The 22,377-nt window shown below is 44.7% G+C and overlaps 1 protein-coding gene across 1 annotated transcript in view; it reads right to left on the reverse strand.

Annotated features, from left to right (window-relative positions):
• Positions 1-284: 284 nt before the first annotated feature.
• GPC4 (glypican 4) overlaps positions 285-22,377 on the reverse strand; it is a gene marked incomplete at its 5' end in the record, with an annotated part of 42,077 nt that continues 19,984 nt past the window's right edge. The window contains 6 exons of the mRNA XM_026082690.1: positions 285-1,077; positions 1,476-1,651; positions 3,627-3,763; positions 4,298-4,444; positions 4,669-4,799; positions 11,460-11,625. Coding sequence (XP_025938475.1) covers positions 869-1,077; positions 1,476-1,651; positions 3,627-3,763; positions 4,298-4,444; positions 4,669-4,799; positions 11,460-11,625 — 966 coding nt within the window. The remainder of the gene's footprint in view (positions 1,078-1,475; positions 1,652-3,626; positions 3,764-4,297; positions 4,445-4,668; positions 4,800-11,459; positions 11,626-22,377) is intronic.

Consider the following 22,377-nt stretch of genomic DNA (forward strand, 5'->3'; position numbering starts at 1 on the left):
AAGACACACGTTGGCATTCGGATCTGTGACACGACAAGTTGCTTCCAACCGAACAAGTTTAATGCCTTATTCCCCCTGGRGATGCACGGCGGGAACTGACCTACAGGAGTTACAGCTAATTGCAAGGATCCAGGGGAACAAGTGACAACTCTTCTTAGCTTCTGCGAAACTGGAATTCTCTGTAGTCTCTTCCAATTTAACCAAACATCCTGTAAAAAAAGTAAAACCTGCTCCTGGTATTAATGCTTTATGCAAATGGGGCATATGGCATATAGACCAATTATGCCTTCACATTCTGTTTTACCGCATAATAAAGACAAATTACTTCCACTCCTTTCCAGATAAGGCAACTAACATAATGTGGATAAATGGGAAGTTAACTATGTGAAACATGTTTTCTGCTTGTTGGGCAATTATTTTTTCCCCCATAAGATAACATGATAAATAAAACTTGCTTCTGTACAGATATTTCTCATTTCAGAAACACGTACTTGTTACATGCCACAAAAGGACCCTGGGGATTTTTTTTGTTTTTGTAAGAAATATGGTAAAATAAAAAATAAAAAAAAAGAAAAGTGATAAAGACACAAATGCAGAGCTAACTACAGGCTTGTATATACATTTTTGTTATCCACCTCTAACATGGATTCTTGGTGAATGGGACAGACTGGTAGTCCCCGTTCCTGTTATTCCCAGAATAGCAAGGGAAAAAAAAAATCAATACCTTAAAACCAGTGGCAACATAGTAAAAACTGTACACTGTTGTCCATTAACTTAAAAAGCAAAGTCACTAGATGGTATAAAAGTGAAAGCAGGTGCCTTCTAACTTTGATAATAAAAGTCTTTTTTTTTCCCCTAAGCTGCACAATTATCTCCATTGTCTTTGCAGGGCCAAGAACAAGACGCTAAAGAACAAGGCTGCTCGTGATAAACCGCTACTGGTAGCGGCAGAAGTGTTCACATTTTTATCGCTCTTGTTGGAGTTTCCAGTAACTTCAGTTGCGTTGAATTCAAACTCGGGGGAACACTGCTGAAGTTCACAGCCACTTCCACTCTCTTCTCCACTGCTTTCCTCACCTACAGAAAACAAATACATTTTGTATTCCTTTATGATCTGCAGCAGAACATTTCACTTACMAGAGGCAGCAGAAAAAAACCCAAAGCATACAGACGCCTTCCTGACGTTCTCGACATAAGGAGATTGCTGATGCCTCRCAGCACTCGGTATTTCAACATTTATGAGATTTAAGCATGGGCCTCCAGTCAGTGAGACTTAAACACATGGCTATCTTAAACCCCTCTGAAGATAGCAGTGCTGGGAATGACCCTACGCACACAGCCTGTCGGAGATGCCATTTACCACCCTCTTTACTAACACGCTTACAAATATCTGAAGCTTAACCAGAYACCCTGTGTTAGCATGAAATCCAATTAAAAGGCAAAAAAACAGCAAAGACAAACAGCAGCAAACATACTTATGTCAATGAAGTCAACATCATTCCCACTGTAAGCATTCTTCAGTTTATTGGTCATCACCCGGAGAGCCATGATTTGCCGGCGAATCACCATGTCTGGCTTGGTAATATCAACCTCCACCTCTGGGTTATTCACTTGACTTGCTAAGCCGTTTCCCGTCACTGCAAAGTCATACCTAAAAAGAAACCATTTCTGCTGTTAAYGGAGCAGCAGCTCGGCAGGGTGAGTCCCTGCAGCCCAAGCTCCTGCCCACCACCAGTTAGGTGACACTTCTGGGAAAATCATCTTTGGGGTCACARTTATACCAGAGAAACCCATGGTAACTGTCAGGGACAAGGGAGTCATTCTGGCTTTGCATAATGAACCTCAAAATCAAGCCGAGATATTGTATACATACTTCTCACCATGCAGACATGAGATGCAATTCCCCTAATAACCCCAGTAGGAAAGACATCTGTGATTTTGAAAATGAGATAACATAGCCAACTAATCAAAGTACAGAAGATCCAATGTGCTCAGCCCAAGGAGGTGTGAACACCCTCCTCTGCCACACCGCATATGTGAACACAGCCCAGTCTATGGGTTTAAAGAGAGACTGAGGAAYAAAAACTAATAGGATTTATGTCTCCTAAAACAGGTATATGGACTTAGTTTCTTATACAGCAGAGATGTGACTTCTTTGTTTTGTTTTTGCTAAATCCAATTACCCAACTTGCAAAAAAAATCGCCGTTTAAGAGAAGAAAACATTATTTTTGCCTAGTTATGATGCCAGCAGAGAGAAGAGTCTTTAGCATAATTTACTGACCCTGGAGATCAGGCAGTGAGATGTAAGCACATGTCTGAAGGGCATGCTCAAACTCTGCCCTAAATTTGGGAGGGATTTATTATTATTACTATTATTAGTTATCAATATTATAAATTGTAAAGAGATTTCAAAGGGAAAGCAAAGTGTGGAAGGTCACTGAATTTTAACTTTTTGGAGCAACAGAAAAGAGTAACAGTGAAGCAAAATATCTTGCACAATCCACATAGGATGGCAGTAAACGACGTACAGAGCGCCCCAGGCCCTCCCTTTTTCTCCCTGGCTAGGGTTGCAAAGGCTCCAGATCGTTTAGCCTCCACCTCCTCTCTTTACTGATGATGAGCTGCCCAAGATCCCTCACCCAGGAGGGAAACCTGCCATGAGCTGCTGCTAAAGAAGACCTCAGGACAGTAGAGCCATTACTCGTGACGGAGACCCAAACCATTGCCTTGGCGGAGCGAAGCAGTTTCAGGCACCGACAAAACAATATAAAATTTGTACAAAAAAGGCTCAATCCTGCACCTCAAAAATATCAAGAGCAGAAACTGTTATTACTTAGAAAAACTGCTGGAAATCTTTGAATATTTTTTCTTAATGGAACATCTTGTTTCTTGCTTATTTTATCAGTAAGCAAACAGAAACAAAAAAATCTTTTATTTCCAAAGTAAAAGCTAAATGGTTACCTAAACCATATGACAGAAATCCTTTGGCTGATTCATGTGTTGGTAATTTCTTACTTAAAAAAAAGTTTTATAGCTCTTTTTCCATAAAACGCACACATGAAAACCATTGGCCTCCTCCTGCCGCTGCCCTCAGCAGTGGAGGAGCAGACCTTTCACGAGCCTCTTCATCTCTTTCACACTTGCTCAACAAGAAACCCAGCAACAGCTCCTGATCAGCATCACGTGAGAAACACAAGCGGGGAGCACCAAGGCAACACGCTGTTGGACAACACAAGCATCCYGGCTCTGTCTGCCAGAAACACTCCCCGCTCCCACGATAAGCTACAGGATTTTGTACAAAGCAGCTCCCAAGACCTGTGAGCGACAGGTAGGTAGGTTTTGGTCAGAGGAGAGGTGTGATAATTGAATGGTTGTCACATCTGGACAGCTGGACTCAATTCCCGTCTTTAAAACAAACCATCATGCAGAGCTTGGACAACCATCAAACTTCACAAGCTCTCCCAGCTGCAAGAAGAGGTCCCTGCAGCAGCCGGCCCCAAGGGAGCTGGGTYACTCCCGCACCACGGAGCGGTGAGGTCGGGCAGAGCGGGCCAGCCGCCACGAACGGCCGCGGCGCAGGGGCGGAGAGGGAGGGAGTTAACGCCGCTCAGCCGCGTCTCCAAACCTGCTCTTGGCGCTCCCGTTCCAGCACTCGTTCTCATCGACAGTGCCTACGGACATCTTTTCATCATTGCAAATATTGCCAGGGAGAGATGACCAAAATTTTTTGGCTTGCTTCAGCTTTTCTTTCACATCAGTAACCTATTTTAAAAAAAAAAAGAAAGAAAGAAAGAATAGAAAACAGGACACAATCCAGAATACSAAGCACTCATTAAAAGCGAAGCTGGAAAGATACTTTTATCACAACAGACACGTCTAGGCCAGATCTTTACGCTGCATGCAAAGTTGCACAGTCTTGATGGTTGATTTACTTTTTTAATACAAAATCAAACACCACTCTTCAAACACATATTACTCATAACTGGAGCCTTTAAAACAGGCACTTTCTGACACACGAGCATTGAGGTAATTCACATTTAGAGCCATGGGCAGATTACACCCTTCAGAGAGTTTAAGACAGCCAAGGAATATTAAAAAATCCTATAAATTACAAATGGAAAAAACACACTGTGCTACACAGATCTGTGGGTGCATACATTCCCACACCCTCCCAAATTCATGTGAAACCTTCACCCGGACAACCTGTCGGCGCTAGCCACGGGCACGACGGAGAACCTCGTGCTGTACGGGCAGCGCCTGGGCTGCATCGGCGGGAATGGGGCAGCACGCACTCACCAGTCTGTCTAAACTTGTGCCAGCAGCCGTCGTTGGCCGCTCTTCTGGGTTGTAGGGTCTAAAACGAGCGCTGAAACCACTTTCAGAGACAGAGCGAGCAGTTCGGCCTTGCGCAAGTGTTTTTGGCTGGCCGCATCCCTGGAAAACCTACGCAAGCGAAGGAAATGGTTTTACAAAATGGGACTTCACAAGAGCCCTTCTCTTCAGAGTCCAACTAAAACCAGTAATCCAAAACCCCCATCACCCACAAAAATAATACAACAGCATTATGTTTACTTGAAAGGACATTTAAGAAAAACTATTATTGACTAAAACAGGGAAATGCAATGTACTGGATAAATAAAGTCGGACTCTTCCCTTGGCCCATTTACCTTCTGAGATACTTGCATGCTGTTCTCCTGCATGTTCATGATTGCATCCGAAATCTTCACATCAATGGGGTCCATGACCGATTCAATGTTAAAAGGACCCTCAAGCCTCTCTGCTACCAGCAACATAGAGTCTAACACAAAGAGAGAGAGAGAAACAAAGGGTTTTAATGGAGAAACTTCAAGGATAACACATATCAAGCGTGCAGAGGAGCAGAGGCCCTCTGCTCTAAACTCTGCATTTAAAACATACTCCAAAGAGGAATGAGTCCCCCCCCATCAGTCATAAAATGGCAACTCAGTGTTGCCTTTTGCAACTCCACATGATCAAACTTGAACAAGTGAATGCTTTGCTGTGAATCCAGAAATGTTTTACAAGCAGGCCTCATGGGCGAGACTGCCGGCTGCTGTCGGGATGAGAGATGCAGCAATTAGGAAGAAGCCCAGTGKGGAGGCTGGAGAAGGACCTGGTGGAGGTGCTACACAAATGCATAGAAGCTAACCTCCAAAGCATCACTTCTGACCAGTACACATCTCCAGGAAATATTTTCTCTGTTCCTGGTGCCTATAGCTTCACTGGCCTGGTCGGCACTTACAGCACTGCAGGTCTGCCAGCACCAAACCATGGACTCATATACATCAAAAGCTGCATTAAATGAGGGCAAGCTATTGCAGTTTGCCAAAAGGCAGTCTGTAATCAGCTGCTCCCATTAGAACAAGCATTACCTAAATCCCTCCTCTTTCTACTTATTTACTAAAGATTTGCCTTGTGTCATTTGTTTTTAAACACCGCTTTCAAAGTTGAGACAGAGAAAACCATCAGCTTCCTTGTGCTGGTCCAGCATGCAAGAAACYAAGGAAAAAAGGACAAAGAGCACCATCACTAGGATCCTTCCCTGATGCAAAGCTACAGACCTCGCTGAGCCGGCGAAGTCGAAGGATTCTGCGTTCTGACATTACACGGACTATTTGCAACAAGGAAACTGCCTGAGACCAGGGTTAACGCTGGGCACTAATGACATATTAGCCACATCTCTATGAAAGGGGAGATGGAAAAGTCCCTCAGTCAATGCTGGATCAGTCCTCCTGCTGCTAACGCAAACGTACCGATCCAACGTATCATTAAATGTACCAGCCACCAAATTTCCACCGCTTCCTCTGGGAAACTATTACTGGCATTAAAGTTTTTGCCCTGCGTTGCGTTTAAGTTTTCGCTTTGATTCTCCCCCAAAAGGTACGCCCAGGCACGCCCCTCGTGCTAAACAGTCGTCTCTTTTCATCCATCGCAACCTTTACTTAATGCTAATTTTCACTGCAGTCCCTCCATTCCTCAGGCATTTTGTTTTCTGTTCTCCTCTCCTGCGCCACTTTGGGCAGCTATGCCACAAATTTATAGTTTTCCAGTCGCGTTTAATTCTTCAAATTTTCCTGGCTTGTGCGATGCGGAAGGCCAGATCGTAAGGGCGCCCTCCAGGCCCCGAGGAAACCCTCTCCCGAGGAGTTCCTCCCACTTCCAAGGATACGCCTGTTCCCTTCCATTAGGGAGAAATGGGCGTTCCACATTCAGTCTATTAATTTCTCTTGAAAAGTGTTTCTCATGACATTCATTCTCCTCCAAAGCGCAGGAGGTACTTTCAAAAAGCAAAAATCTTCTGCGGGTTTACATTACCAGTTAAAGCCCTATAAAGATATTCCACATATTAAACAATTTATTAACAGCTTTGCCTTAATGCCTTAGTCATTTTAAACTGCACTAAAAAAAAAAATTGATGACAGAATTACAATTATGCTACTTGTATATTAAAAAAAAAAATTGCATGAATTGCTCAAGTATTCCCAGCATGCAAAACCACTCCTTAAAGACAAGTCAATACGTTAAAGACTTTCGGAGAGTGAGTTACAGGCTGATGAGCTGAGCAACGCGTCTTAAGAACRACTTCCGAGGAGCCGCCGGGACACTCGAGCGCGTGCCGTTAACGTCAGCCCGGGGCGTCAGAGCCGTCCGAGGCGGACGTCGCCCTCGCCCAGCCCAGCCAAGGTGCCAGTGGTTAGGGAGTAAAATCTGCGAGGAGCCACCCGCGCTCCCGCGGACACGCACAAGCAGCATTAACGACAGAGCTGTCGCGGGGCATGGCTGGAATTTAGCCGTCAGTGACTACAAACAGGTCTGAACTAAATGCATTTTCTTTTTCTTTTTTTTTTTAAAGAAGGTAATAACAAACGAAACAAAGAGTCTTAGACTGTATTGTGGTGGGCTCCAATAAAGTGATGCTTCAAATCTCTGAGTAATGACTGCTAGCATGAATATACCATTGTGCCAGAGGGGAGAAAAATGCTTTTGATGTGCTACCAAATGGAGACTTTTGTAAACAAGTGGAGCACAACTTAAATGTGTTCATCATTGTCAAAGCTTTGGGGGTTTTTCACGCACATAAAGGGCATCCCATCGCAGTTTGGAGGAAGCCGCTCATTTCAAATAAAAATATTATGAATAGACAGATAATAAAACACACAAAATGCATAGGTTTTTTTTTTTTAAAAAAAAAGGGAAAATCATTCCATTTTGTAACTACTTAATTCTCCGAGTGGCCAGGAAAGGCCGCAGATCAATAAAGTGTTTGTGAAAGACTGAAAGGAAACATAAACCCCAATTCTTCTGGCTGTTTGGCGTCTTTGTAAACTTTGAGCCGGGCAGGCCATACACAAGACCATGGGAATGTAGAGCGAATTGGGTCCTTTGTTGCTCGTGGTGCCATGGCGTTACATGTATCACAGCTAAGGAATGCAGCCGCTGCTTTGACTGCTGATATAGAAAATGCATTCGGCCTCCAGCAGAGCTGCCAAAGCTGGCTATAAAAGATAAGGAAAGTAATAATTGGCCTTGGAGAATATATTCAACTGTAGCTCTTCAGGAGCAGTGATAGATACCAACGAGAAGCACTAAATGAAATAAACTTTCATTAAAAAGAAAAAAAAAAAGGAGGGGGGGAGGAGACCCTCTACCTAGTGCATGGTTTTGATTTGGGGGATATCCTACAGATTTTTACCTCCCACCAGGAGCTGGCTGGTGTCCCCACCAGCAGTCATAGCTAGCAGCGCATTGCCTCCGGCAGCAACATTTGACATTAAATAAGGCTGGCTAGGGTTCAAGATAACGTAAGCCGTGCTGTAAGAGGGGAGGCAAGTTGCATTAAAATCATAAATTAAGCAGGTGCAACTTGTCTGCCCAGAAGATTTTCCTCTCCTCTCCCCTTCCCCAGCTCCGGTTCAAATATATCGACGTTTACAAGCCACCGCAAGAGAGGTCGATCTCCTTCGCAAAAACGTCTGGCAAAGCGGAAAACTGTACCCTGGTCATGCATCACAAACCCGCAGCCTGACCCAGGCTGTCTTCTCCTCCCTGTGCCGGGGCGACAGAAGTGGGTTTGGGGGGAAAAATAAATAAATAAATAAACAAAAACACCGCTCCACCGTACCGCACCAYCGCTTAAAGACCCTTTTCCTCCCGCATACATTTGTCCTTGCTGCTGGCATTGAGACAATCCGCGGCGACAAAGCGGCTCGCTCTCGCTGAGGAAAGCAATTCTTCTGCATTGTGCCCCCAATAATCAGAAACCCACATCTTCAGCCTCACTGTCTGACTTGAAGAACAAAAGGCAGTTTTCAGTCTTAACCCCCAGATCTGATTTAAAAGAGGAGGGAAGGAGGGGGAAGACCTTGACCATTCATTAACAACAATCTTTTTTTCTTTTTTTTTTTTTTTTTCAAAAAAAAAAGGGGGGGGGGAATTCTTTGCACACAAAGTAGTACTCCAGATATGTATACGGAGCCTGAATTCTACATCTTTGAGCAGAGTAAACCTTTGTGGAAAAAAAATCATGAAAAGGCACTGGAGATTAACACTGTTCATTCAGGAAGCCCCCCCACCCCAAGAGCTCGYTTGAGACAAAGTGTAGCCCTGTCTAATTGGTGTACAATTGTGTCAAGAAGAGATGGCGAAACAATTTAAAGGTAGTTAAACGGGAGAAAAGATTGCAATTCGGTCATTATTTCATATGCTGCAGCTTTAAATGGCACTTTGCAGAAGTAAGCAAGCATAAAGTCGTTGTCTTAAAAAAGCCAACAAACCCAAGGTCCCAGTTTAGAAAAGCGGCAAGCGACTTGCGTATAAACTCAGGGAAGTCTCATTAACTCTATGGGAGCTACTCATACAAAATTTGTCAGTCTGGGCAAAACCAGGCAATGAATATGGAGATAAACAAAGGTTATTGAAAGGAAAGGAAGGGCAAAGATGAAAAACTTTGCCATACCACAGTGAGAAATGATGTTACAAATTCTGATGTTTTAAAACAGAAACACGTTTATATACATGGGGGCATGTATACTCRCATGTACCTGAATTAATTTATACTTGAACTATTTATTGCAAGTTGCCCATCTAAGTTATTTAACTATTCTCAAAATCTATTTTTGACACATAATAAATCATCATTGTAAGTCAGTATTTAAACCTGCAACGCAAAATAGCATTAAGCATGAGAGCATGCAGGTGGCTTTTGGGTTTGGGGTTTTTTTTTTTTTTAAGTGTTTTTTGTTTTTAAAAATACATACACAGAAGCCATTTGGCACACATGTCTTCCCTGCAAACACCAGATCTGTTTAATTCAGTTTGCCTCAAGTGGCAAACTCAGATTAAAAGCAAAATTTGCAACCTAACTAGCACCTGTTCTGTTGTTAAACAGACTAAAGACTACATCTAGAATCCACTGCAAGAATCAGCACAGAGTRTGAGAAACCAGCAGGCACGGCCAATAAATGCAAGAAAGTATAATACCATACTGAAGCAAAGAGTGGGCAAGAAGCCTCTAYGCAAGGAAGCACTGCTAGAAGAAAGCTTTGCTTCCAACCTGGAATCGCATTTATTTATTTTGTCTTGTTTAATAAACTTAATYATTGTATGCAGTCCCTGATCAGCCTCGTGTGACGGGGCTCGCTGGCTTCCCCAAGTTTCGTTTTTAGTTGCATACCACCTACAGCAATTAGCTGCTTGTGCTTTTGTCTGTTTTCTGGCATTATGCCCTTCCCTTTCATGGGATTCCTCTTTTCTACTTGGACTAGATGTTTGCAAGTCTCCTGGCTTTGAGCTATTTCAGCAACAATTGTAGCTGAAATACTTAATATTCTCATGAGAAAGAAGGCTGGGAGGAATGGGGGGGGATGTCAGCCTCCCAGAGAATGACTTGGAAACCCAATTTAGTGTCACATTTAACTCCCTATATGGAATGCACAGGCAAAAAAAGCCTTCTGAAAATAATACCATGCACACATCCAGTTGGCACAGGCAGTTAAGTGAAAAGCCAGTGGACAAAACATGGGAAAACAAGTTCTAAGATTTAAATCCAGTCTGAAATGCCAATTATCAGCAATTTCCCTTTTTTTTTTTTAATCTCACTGTTTAACGAATGAGAAATCTTTACTTTCCTAACAGCCTATTTTTTTCCAAGAGCAGTGTTRGAAGAGTACCACAGCCTTGTCAGGAGCTGCAGAAACTTTACGCATGCACTTCATCACACAGTAACTGGAGTGAAGAGACTGTTCCCAAAGGATGCTCTTCCACAGATTAATCAAGGCTTCTTTAAAAGGAGTCTGCACGAATGAAAACATTCAGCTTTTATCTGTTGCTTGCACTCCCAAAACCTGAGGCATCACAAACCCTGCAGAGTCTTGGCCCCGTGTAGAATTTATCATTTCAGTCTGAATTTCATACACCAAATAATATGAATTCATAAGCATGGAAGAGAACGAGCAAGCAGRAGGAAGACAATAGCAAAAATATTAACACAGCATCGTGCAAGGCCTATCAACATTTCAAAAGGATAGTGGCGGAGCTCCAAATGAGCTCTTTAAAAACAGAATTAGACACATGTCCCATTCAATTTTTTAAATGTAAAATGCAGGCCTGCAGCTCTTCCCAAAGCTCACTGCGACTGACAGAGAGACTCCCAGACTGCTTAGCAAAAAACTGCATTTAGGAAAGATAGCGGTATGGTGACAACAACATATAAGGAGTAGCATGGAAAAAATAGTTTGCACATACATTGGGAAAAAACAGAGGATCTCATGGCTGGGCACATTAGAGGCTGCACGATGGGAGTCCTTGAAAGCAGAGGCAAAAGGCCAGAGACAAAGTCAGAGTCAGAGGAGAGGCGGCAGCAGCAGATCCAAGTGCAGCATCAGTCAACAGTGCAAGACAGCGCACGACTTGAGGTAGCAAGTCCCCCTCACCGAACTGGGGCTCTTTGCCTGTTTCTAATAGGTATTTGGCCTTTATCTAATTCAGCCTTCACGTTCTTGGATACCGTGCTGAATTCAGGCTTCCTGCCTGTAAATGCAAACCGGCACGAGCACAGTCGTGACAGGCTGCAGCAAGACAGATGAGGTCTGTCAAAGCTGGACTGGCTCCAACAAGTAGAGACACTCCAAGTTCACAAGCGCATGGCAGCTTCATCTTCCTAGAGCTCGCTGCGACAGAGGTCACTGGCACAATGAAAGTCTCATTTATTTAGAAAATAACGTGAACTGCAAAAGTTTTGCCGTATACGGAGATGTAGAAGTGAAAGATACATATTACAAATACCTTAAAAAGCTACTGTAGCTCAGCACGTAGCCACTCACAAATGCCATTCAAATAAGCGACACTCGATATCATCGTGCACTTAACATGCATGGTTTTAACCCATGTTGCCTTATCCACATTACACTCACATGAATAGTTTTAACCCATATTGCCTTACCCATAAAGATATTCCATTCCGCGTCCAAATCCCCTTGATTGGCCAAGCAGCCTCTCATGACATTAAAACAGTAATTGTAACACGGCTTCACTGATACTAGACCTCGGCAGTGCGGGCAGTACATCATTTTCAGCAGTGCTCGCGTACCCTGCGGTGTTGGGTTCACCTTTAAAAGAGAAAAAGGGGAAAAGAGAAGAAAATTAGCAAAAAGCCCCACATGTTTCCAGTGGGGCAGGTGGGAACAGAACTGTGCAAAGGAGATGCRATCGAGACAGCCAGCGCTTTCTGGTCAGGGCTCCGCCGTTACGTGGTCCCAGGGAGCAGATGAGGTGGTTCGGTCCTCCTCCTTGGGTGTACCTGCCACTCAAGGGCTCCAGGCTGGCCACCTCCCTGCAGAATATAACCTGCGCTGCAATACTGCASGTGGAAAAGCTGCGTGGCATTAGGGGACCACCCTTTAGGCCACAAAGAGAGGCACCCGAAGGCAGACACGCAGCTCGCCGGGTGCCCCTTGCACTGCACGAGGCAGGGGTCAGGGGAAGGAAGCAGGAGGCAGTCATGCCAAAAGGGCAGAGCACAGGACCACGTTATCTCAGCCCTGCTGCAGACACTGAAGGAGAAGGTGCCAGGAGTTGGGGTTTTTTTGTTTTTTGTTTTGTTTTGTTTTTAAGAAAGCAGCAGAAATCTGATGCTGCCAATATCCCCTTAACAAACCCAYGAGGAACAGCCCAGGGAGGCAGCTGCCCTCCTCCTCGGAGCTGCTCCGACTCGGCTCTTCCCTGACAATCGCTCAGCAGGGCTCTCTCGCAGAGAGAGCAGCTCCTTTATCTTACATTCAAATCCTGGAACACAACATTTACATGACACATACCCAGGTTCATTTATACTCAGTACCCATCACGCTACATAACGTGATTCCTTTCCCCCGGAGGTAGCCACAATCGAAGGAGGTGGCAGCTACAGCCTTTCAGGACAAAGCACTGAAGACAAGCTGGGATGAACCTCGAAGCCGACATGCCGGCAATTTTGCACTCTCGCCCATGCAAGCGGAGCTATCTACAGCAGACGAGTCACCCTCTGAACCCTCGATGGGGCTATTTTCAAAAGTGACTCATGGTCATTCACATTTGATTCACTCTCTGGCCAAGCTTCAAAACACTCAGTGAAACAATTTCCACACAGTCACTCTGAAAAGCATTATGCTAGCGCAACGTATTAATGCTGACCACATGGTAGGTCCAAGTAAAGCACTAAACAGACAATCTCTCCCAAGAGCAAATTTAAGTGTTAACTAACTATATACAAACGTGGAAAATTAAGATGGAGTCAGAGATATGCCGATGAAATAGGAACAGTCTCTACTGTTTTAAGCAGTGCACTTCAGACTTCTTGCAACGCTTTTGCGGAAAGTGATCTCAATACGTTATGATCCAAGATGGTTCTGAAGGAAGGAAATGCATATCACACCAGAAGAGAGGGGTCATTTGACAAAAATGGAGCATSTCCTCTGCTGAAGGTCTGGGAACAGACCTCATGGCAGACAGGATGAAAAAGTGAATGGAGAAGAATTCCTGGGTGTAAGCCCTGGTACCACCCTTAAGGCCTGAAGCTGAGGGCCCTACTTTTGCAAAGTCCATCACATTGGGAGAAAATGAGTATGAACAACTGTTCACCACCTCTTCTGCTGAAAAAAGTAGGAGGCAGCACATTAAGCTAGTAGGCAGCAGATTTAAAACAAACGCGCACACACAACCAGTCCTTTATACAGCACACAATTGAGCGGTGCAGCTCCTTGCCACAGGAGATCAATGCTAAACACTTTCATGGATTCCAGAAAAAAGCAGAAAAAGTTCATGGAAGCAGAGCTCTTACTAAGAACCACACCCCACCCAGGATTACACAAATTCTCAAAAGAAAGATCCACCCCAGACTATCACGTTCACCACCTCTATCTCAGCCAGCCTCTGAACAGCAATTTTTGGAAGTGGGGAGAATATCCCAGGGAAGTCTCTCCATTGCTTGCCCTATTCTTACGCTCTTCCCACATATCACCACTGGCTTCAGGCCACCYGGGCTGGACAGACCTTGGTCCTGGCCCAGTAGGGATGTCCTTGAGCCCTGTGTTACGCCAAGCATCTTGAGGATGCTCCAGCCCCGAGCACTCATCCGGCACGGCTGCCGCTGTGGCGTGGCGCAGGGGTCGGAGGGAGCACAGACAGGCTCCTTCTCTACAGATGAACACRCCAAAGGCATGGATCCTGCTGCCCACAGATGCCACCAGGCAAACACCACAAGCACTTCTGGAAAATAGACTTCCACCTCCCGCCTCACTAGGGGAGACGGGCAGGCTTAACCAACCAGAAGCAGCAGATATTTTAAACCCTCTTTTCTTATGAAACGAGAAAACAGATAAAAAGCTGTTGTCTTTCCAACAACTCAAAAAAGACCATGATTTCCCTTTGATGGGCAAGGAAACTGGATAGAAAGACAAAAGGACAATTTTCTGTGGTTGGTGGAGTTCGGAGCTGGATTTTACCTGCGAGGAATGCTGATTACAGCTCTAGGGTACAGCTCCCACAGCTCAGACATCCAGAGCTGGTTGATCCTGCTGCCGTCAACAAAAGCCACTTTAATTTTTAGAAAGTAAATGAGACTCCTTCACACACACCCCAACTGGAGAGCCTGTAACGGCTCTGAGAAAGAAGTTAAGATCCCATGAAATAGCTCTGCGCAACTCGGGCAGACAGAGAAGATGCCGTCAGAAACCGCCGCATGTCTGGCCAAGACGAAATCCTCCGCCGTTCTGCTGCACTGAGAAAGGAAGACAAAGGAAAAGCTTGTCCTTTGACCCGCCGGGCCGAGCCGAGTCTCGCGGAGACTTCAGAAAATTGAGAATTCATGGCACCAGGGCAGGAGCACACGTGGTCTCCAGAGCCCTCATCTGTATACGTTTGCAAACAAAAAGCCTTCGCTGCCCCAGCGTTACGAAACTCCTGCTTACAAGAAGAGCCGTTTACAAAACTGAGGCAAATTAAACAGATCCTCACCGAACAAAACTAACTAACGTTATTTTCTGTTCAGACCTCGTGAAGAAAAGCAAGCGAGACTGAGCCCATTTGGCTGAGCAAAAAGAGAGGGGGTGCTCAGTGCGGAGAACCGTTTGCGGCGACGGGGGAATCAGATTTGGATGCTTCAGAGCGTATATATTTGGAAGGCGCAGCATGAGCGGGAGCCCCAGCAGAAAGCTCACTATTGGAACAGCACGGCTTTAAAGCAGAACCAGTTCAAACACTGGGAAGAGCTCAAGCAATAGAAAACAGCTAAATCAGATGATTTATAGTAGGAAAACTGAAAACAGACAAATGTAAAGGTATCATCTGCCATCCAGATGGTCCAGTCCTTGCAAAACAAAAATGCTGGGAAGGGGGAAAGAAGGAACTAAATATCATCTCGCAGCCAGAGGCAGAGCTCTGAAGGATCCCCCAGTTTAGTCCTTTCTCTGACAAAAATCCCTTCCCATGCGACTCAGTGGTAGGCGCCAGGACCTCCATGCTCTTTGCTGAGGTTTGTCAGCAGATCACGCTCGTCCTCCCATGGCAGTCCTACTGCTTCCCCTCCCAGGAGCATTTGGTCTCGGAGAGAGACGGCACGTGGCCAGGGAAGGGCCGTCACCGTGCCCAGCGCTCCTGGGGCGAGGATCTGCAACAACATTAAACAGAAGACACCAGAAACTGGCCAGRAGGAAAATTAGGAAAAGTTTCATAGAACCAGCCAGAGTCTAGAGGAATTTTAAGCAGGATGGGGGGGCAGAAGGCTTCATTGACCATAACATGGAACGCTGCGGTTTTATGAAAGGGATTGCATGACACAGTGTTGAGAAAAATCCCAAGCACAGCAGTGACCCAGGAGGCGCCTTCCCATCTTAGGTTCCCAGTTCACCCCGCAAGTGCTGAGTGGCTGCGATATCACAGCATCTGCCCCACGCCCCGCTTTGATATTTCATCGGATTGATCTTTATGAATTCTAGCAGATGTACTGAAAACCGAAGCCGCTTTGCAACGTTCCACTGCAGACAAGCCCGATCGCCGAAGACACTGGCTGGTCACTTGGATTAGATGCCGCACGCATCCTTTGAACAAAGGCCCGGGATGATTTTAAAAGCAATCGTGGTTTTTCTTCCTTGCCTGCATAGGTTGGCAGCTTTGAGCCCTACACAGAGCTAAGGAGAGGACCAACCTGAACAGGGCGACTGACCTGCTAAAAACAGACCCTGCCTTCTGCAAACCTCAGCCTGCAGCAGCAGCCTGACTGAGCCGTAACTAATGAAGGACACAACGAGCAGACAAGGCAATATTTTGCGAGATGCAACTGCAGGTGAAGAGGAAGACATAGAAGAAATTCATCGGTCCAAATCTGGCATTTTATGGTTTCTGAAGGCAACAGGAAGGCAGGAGTASAGATCACCTGTAAGAGTTTCAGGGAAGATGATGAGCAATTACCCCTTGTTACAACAGTGATAAATGCTTAACTGCTGCATGTCACTGCAATGATAACCTTAACCCCTGGCAACAGGCCAGTACCCAGTCCAGACCAACTCTGGATCTGTCAGTAGGCTGCGCCATATGTTGCACTGGCAATTCTTCACAAGCTTTTAATGTTCACTCTGCAATGCCAGGTGCAAGCTCTTAAAACACCATTGCATGTAACAGTAAACCCAGATATGCTTTGTTCTGGGGTTGTGTTTATCTTGGAAAGCAACTCAAGTTCATTCAAAGCCTACTCTAGAATGACCCTCAAAACCAAATAATCTCCTTTCTAATAAAGCGGAGTCCCAAAGAAAGCTTTATTTGCTGAAGAGGATTTACTCTAGTAGATTTGAGCCCAGGTAGTACATTGTAGTACACGTACCCTGTAAAAGCTTATAATAGAAGTAAATGCACTCCAACCCCCTTCCTTTTATCTTGCGAAATTTATTTCCTTTCCGTGRTGTTCCATGCCACTGCAGCAATCCATCACCCTGTGGTTTCATCATGTAAATTACAATTTGTCCATGTCTATACGCTTTGTCAAACGTGAAGATTAAAAGCTGCTAACAGATGTGTTTTGGCACCAATCTTCACATTCATATCAAACTTGCTTCTTAAAAATACAGATTTTCACACAATCCACAAAATTAAGTGAGAAGCACACAGTTCTTTGCTTAACTCGAGTGTTTCACGCCATGCTAGTGGAGGAATCCCCCACCTACATTTACTAGTGAGGATCTAATCAGGTAAAAACGATGTGCTCTTTCAGTCACAAACACACATTTCTGAAGGGAAATGCTTTGCCCCACATCCTGAATCTCTTTCCTACTCATTATCAATTTTAGATGGCTGCATCCTCTTCTAGTAGAAACTCCACCATTAAAGAACTCGCCTATCAAGTGAAATGCCTTGTTAACAACCCACCACAAAGCCACCAAAACTCAAGAAAATCGACACATGCAGTAAGATAAGGGTCAGAGAATCATCCAGTTTGTTTTTTCCCCTCCTCCTTCATAAGGCAACTAATTGCTGAGGAAGGATGACAGAAGTCCGGTTGTGCACAGTCCCGCAGGGAGCTCCAGCCAGGCTGGCACTCCCACCAGCTACCAGACAGCCAGAGCAACATGTTATTCTCTCACTCTACCCTAAAGTTATCATTAAGATCGCTAATAATAACGTTTAAAATCCTGTCAGTTTTAATAACTATTTATAATAATGCTGATAACTCAGGCTTTCTTATTTTCCATGCTTGCACAATAGCCGTGTTGCCATGCCAGCAGCACAGACATCAGAAAACATAAAATCCATCAATTTGAAAATAAATGCAGGGAAATTACTTTTGATTTCTATTTTGTTTTCCTTGTAAAAACTGAATTAGGGCAGTACTGGACAAAGACAACTGAAAGAACTTCTCAGTGGCATAGAAAGATGATTTAATGACCTAAAAAATAACTCCAAAACTGAGCGAAGCAAGGACTGTGTGATTCTTTAGGTGAGAAGCCAGAGTAAGACGAGGGAGGTGTCCTCCATTTTTTTGGAGGAGCACAGCCTTACTTGCGTAATTTTTTCCTTCACTCAGTTTTTTGCAAGAGCATCATCTTGGCACATGCAGGTCCTAAAGTTCAGCTCGCTGTGAAACAGAAGATCGCTCAGACAGCTTTTGGTTTGCCTTCCCCACCCCAAATATTCCAATGAAAGTGTTTCGGAATTAAGTAACCAATTCAGCTGGCCCTGTGGTAGTACATGAATAATTTAGAAGGCATCTGATTCAACCACAGATTTGGGCCTCCGAGGTCTTGTGCAACAGAGCACATCTAGGAGCAATATTTCGGCACAGCACAGCTCTGTGCCTCTTCAGTATTCGTTGCCTGTGGTGACGTTTTCTGCAGCTTTATCTTTCTGGTTTTTGTCACCTCCATGCGAGGAAAAGTTCAAGGGTGCATTTATGCTCGATTCCCTACTTATAGTTTTCTATTTTTTTATTCATGCAGATGTCAAACTGCCAGTGAGACAAAGCAGAACTCCCGAGAATCAAAACACTATTCACTTGACCTGCCCGGTTTTAATATTAATGTGTCAAAAGGAGAGCAGTGTGCTGTCTYGGGAGATACTGCAAATGATTTGTATTCTTTAGCTGTTGCTCTTCATCAGCCATATGACTATATCATCTTGTACGCCGTCCTGCCTCCTGCGTTATCTGCTCCACTTCTCTCTCACGCGCTCTGAAGTCAACCCGAAGTATTTCTGAGGGCAAGTCACGTGGCGCGGGCAAGTGCACAAGACAATCTGATACGGTGCCTCCTTCGGTTCCTGGCAAGCCTTGCTGGCACCTGGGAGCCCACGCGAGAGCAGATCGGATCTCAGAGCGCTGAGCAGATGCCTCTTGCAGCAACTGTTTACGGAGCAACTAGAAAAGGGAAGCTGCCCTGAAGAGGTGAAGTTGTTCCAATTAAGGCTTTTACCACCCCCTAACAAAAGCCAGCGAGAGCCACACCAGTGTAAAATGACCATTTTTCTGTTCTCTTCAGTAACAAGGAAACGTTCTTTCCTGAAGACACCTCCCCTAATACTCCAGGGTAGGCAATTCCTCCCTCGGTGCCCTCAGGAACAATGTACCTTTTCAAATAAAGTTTCTTCTCTGAAGCAGGATCCATCAACTGCCTCTCCCCCAACCCAGAGGCACAGCAGACAACTACGAACATTTTGTTTGCTTTAATGAGCAAAACAATGAGAACATTTATCTTGGCAGCTAAACCAAAAAATTGCCTCAGTTATCCCTAATATTGTTTTCAAACTTAACAGCAGAAGCACAGTGCCGGGCASGGCAAGGCAAGGCAAGGGGGAAACAAAAAAAAAGTCAGTGGACTGACACCCTCCTGCATGATACCATCAGCTCCGAACCTACAGCCACATCCATGTGCGCCCTCAGCCCATTAAATCCGCGATGACTGCTGCTCTAGCATACTTCGAAGGTTATGCCTAGCGCAGTCCCTCAGATGGCTGGTGCTGAGGCAGATGCAGCCACATTCTTGGCAGGTCTTCTCAGGGTCATCTTTGATGTGGAGAACTGCTTGGTATTGTTTTCTGCATTGACGTTTGCCCTTGGCACGTGGAATAGAATGTCCTTGTGCACGACAGCCCTCCCGTTTGTTCCACGGCTTGCGGCTCGCTGCCTGGACAGCACTGCTTCTTCGGACGCCCCTTTGTGACACTAAAAGGGCTTCTTAGTTCTTCTGGCAGGTTTTCAGTTGCCCACGAAGAAGCATCATCTGTCTCTCATCTCCTCTCAATGCACACAAGCAACAATCTCATTTCTATTTGTCACTTCACTGGAGGGTTTTGCTCTTGTCCAAAGGGTGCCCTGCTTTGTTTGATGCGGGAACATCAAATTTCATCTGAAAAAGAATTAAGGACACTCTCCCCTTTAGTCAAACCAAGCGCAAAGGCTGGACAAAGAGAGATATGACCTTTGCTCACTAACTGCACTTTTAGATCCAGATCCTCAGATGGTAATCATGAGGGGCATGATATTTAATAAAATAAGAGTTCAGTTCCTAAATATTTTTGATGATACTGGCCTTAATTCTTATTTATTCAGTATTTTATTATTTTCATCACCATTTCTCCTAAGCTGATATCTGGTCCATGTTCAACATCCATGATAGAAGGGGGAAGTGCCGTGTTTCAGGAAATGTGTCTGGAGCCAAGGGAGTTCACACAGGCCAAAGGAGTAGATGGGTTGGTTTATGCACATACAGTGCTTCACCTCATGTTCAATAGACCCCTCTTTAGAGAAGACACAGTTCATTGCAAAAGGGGTTAAAATCATCAGACTATTGCTCCAGCTTTCAGACAGCTGTAGGAAGGCAGATTTCCTGTCCCTTCACAGTCACCTTCAATAAATGGTTTCAAGAAAATTCCCTCCAGCACCACTGCTGCTATCATCACACTTCATCAGGGAAAAAAATGCTAATACCAAAGATGCTCAGCCTCCTTCATCCGCTGTAAAACATCTCCAGCAGCTTCCTCTCAACTTCGAATGTCTCTCCAGAACAGCAGATGACAGAAGGTGGATGTATTCCCCATATGAAGCCATTTATCTGTTCTATATGGGGTTTCCCAAGGATGGGCAGAAAGTCCCTTTCAAGCAGCCCCGCCTCCTTGCTGTCAACTTCCACCTTGTGGGGCTTTCAGCACTCAAGTGCTTGCAGGGCAAGTGATCTGAGAGCTTCAAGTTCACAGCAGCTCCTCAAAAGATCAGAAACAATGGCAGGAGGAARAAGTGGCCAAAATAATAAATAAATAATACCAGCTTATTGACATAAATCTCCTGGGGGCTGCTGTAGAAAATTCTCACTGCCACTGTAGCTGTGCAGTAAGGTCACATCAGCACCTCCCCACCTGAAGCTCTGCAAAGAGATGGGTGACACAAACACACCAGTTAGGGTGTCACACAGCTGCACACTGGGTCCTTCAAACACATTTGCTTCTGACTCTCTGTCTCTACAACTAGACCACTCCTCTCACCCCTTGGGTCAAGCATGTTCCTTCTGACACCATGTAATGCTGTCAGTGGGCACCAACCACAGCACTCCGCCCACACTGAGATTTTTTTTTTTTTAAACAAAGCATCCTACAAGCAGAGAAACTACATAAGTCAGCTTGTGTTGACATCCACTCCCCAAAACATGTCCTGCCCAAGAAGCGCAGCTCCCTCCACCATGTCCTTTACACCCTGACCATCCACTCATCCCCTCCACGAGCCCCTCAGGTGCCGGCAGTTCTTTCCCACAGCCCTGGACAACTCAGCAAGCAGGAATGCTCGACCGGCGCAGGGCGAGCAAGGTGCACCTTGTGCCCCCTWTGCTCGTAGATCAGCCTGCGGGATGTCCAAAGGGTGCAGGTAGCTGCTGAGCTCCTGCTGAAGGGATGGCTCCAGCATGAATCTCCACCCCATCCTGTCCACTGATCTGCACACAAGAAGCCCTCTGGGCACTTTRCCCTCAAAGGTGTCAACCCTGGACAGGGATGTGGGCCTAACCGCATGTAATACATTAAAGGAACATTTCTGCAGCTTGAGAATTGCAGAATTGCAGGTTCTCGCCCTTTTTTAGTCATTCTGGGCTCTGGCTTATATTTTCTCCTTTCTCTCCAAGAAAAGAGCACTCATGGCTGGGGCAGGAAATGTCAACCCTGGCAGCAATTTAACCCTGCTGATTTTAGTGCTTGTCAAGGGCTAAGTAATAAGCAAGTGATTACAGGATGGCCAGATTTCCGTCCCCCAAAGGCGGGGGGGGCAGGAAGGTCAGAGGGAAAGTACCAATCTTCAAGAGATGATAAAGGAAAGCACTGGAAGCCTACAACCGTTAGCAGCCAAAATCAGATGCAGTTAGCATTTCAAGCAGGCAAGAAATGAAAACTTGGGCTTTTTCTCAGATTTGCTGTTCAGCACAGATCTGGAGAACTTTGTTCTTTGGGTTGAAAGGAGGGAATTCTAGGGGGTGAAAACTGAGCAGAAAACACAAATGCATTTTTTAGATATAATCTGAAAACAGTCTGTGCTTTCTCTCAAAACCAAACAGCTTTCTCACAGTTGTACATTTGGGTAAAAGCAAACGGCTTTTGATCCATTCAATGCCAAATTAAAGTTATTTTCTATCTCTGAAATTAAGCATACTTGCAGCTTTTCAATATTATCTCTTCCTTTTCCCCTTTACTCTCAAACTTATACAAGGACAATACCTTTCTAAATGCATGTCTCCTCTCTAATGAAGGTGTGAAAATATATAGTATCATTAAAAAGCCATCAAGGCCATTCTACTACAAAGTATTCTTTGCTCTCATGATAGCATCATGAGAAAGTAAAAAACAGCTGCATTTTGCAGCAGTTTGTATTTCTCCCCCCGAGAATTTTCAGTTAAGCACATATAACTTGCTTGCTACAAAAAGCATTAAAAGTAAAACTAATTTGCATTACTTTGGACATTTTTTAATAAAGAAGAATAGAAGATTTATCCCTCACATAAAAAGTTAATCCATGGTATAAGCAGACATCCCAGCACAACTCATCAGTAAAAATAATAAGGAAGCATAAGTCAATAGAGCCATTATATAGAGCTCAGCAAAGCTGGACTAATCACATGTAATGTGGGAAGCCCCAAAACACAACTGCAAAGCAGCAGGCATAAAAACATCAGCTTTCAAACTCATGTATAGAATTTCCCATTGTGTCTTGCAGAAACACGATGTTAAATTTCCATTGAATAAGATTAAAATACTATAGAAGAGATTATTCCTTCCACTATTGCAACTAAAGCTACAACTTCACTCAACATTTGAGAAGTATTTAGCAGCACAGACTCTTATTACCGCTTCGAAAAGCAAACAGTTGC

The sequence above is a fragment of the Apteryx rowi genome, unplaced genomic scaffold, assembly GCF_003343035.1.
Source record: "Apteryx rowi isolate R43461 unplaced genomic scaffold, aptRow1 scaffold_59, whole genome shotgun sequence".
NCBI lineage: Eukaryota > Metazoa > Chordata > Aves > Apterygiformes > Apterygidae > Apteryx > Apteryx rowi.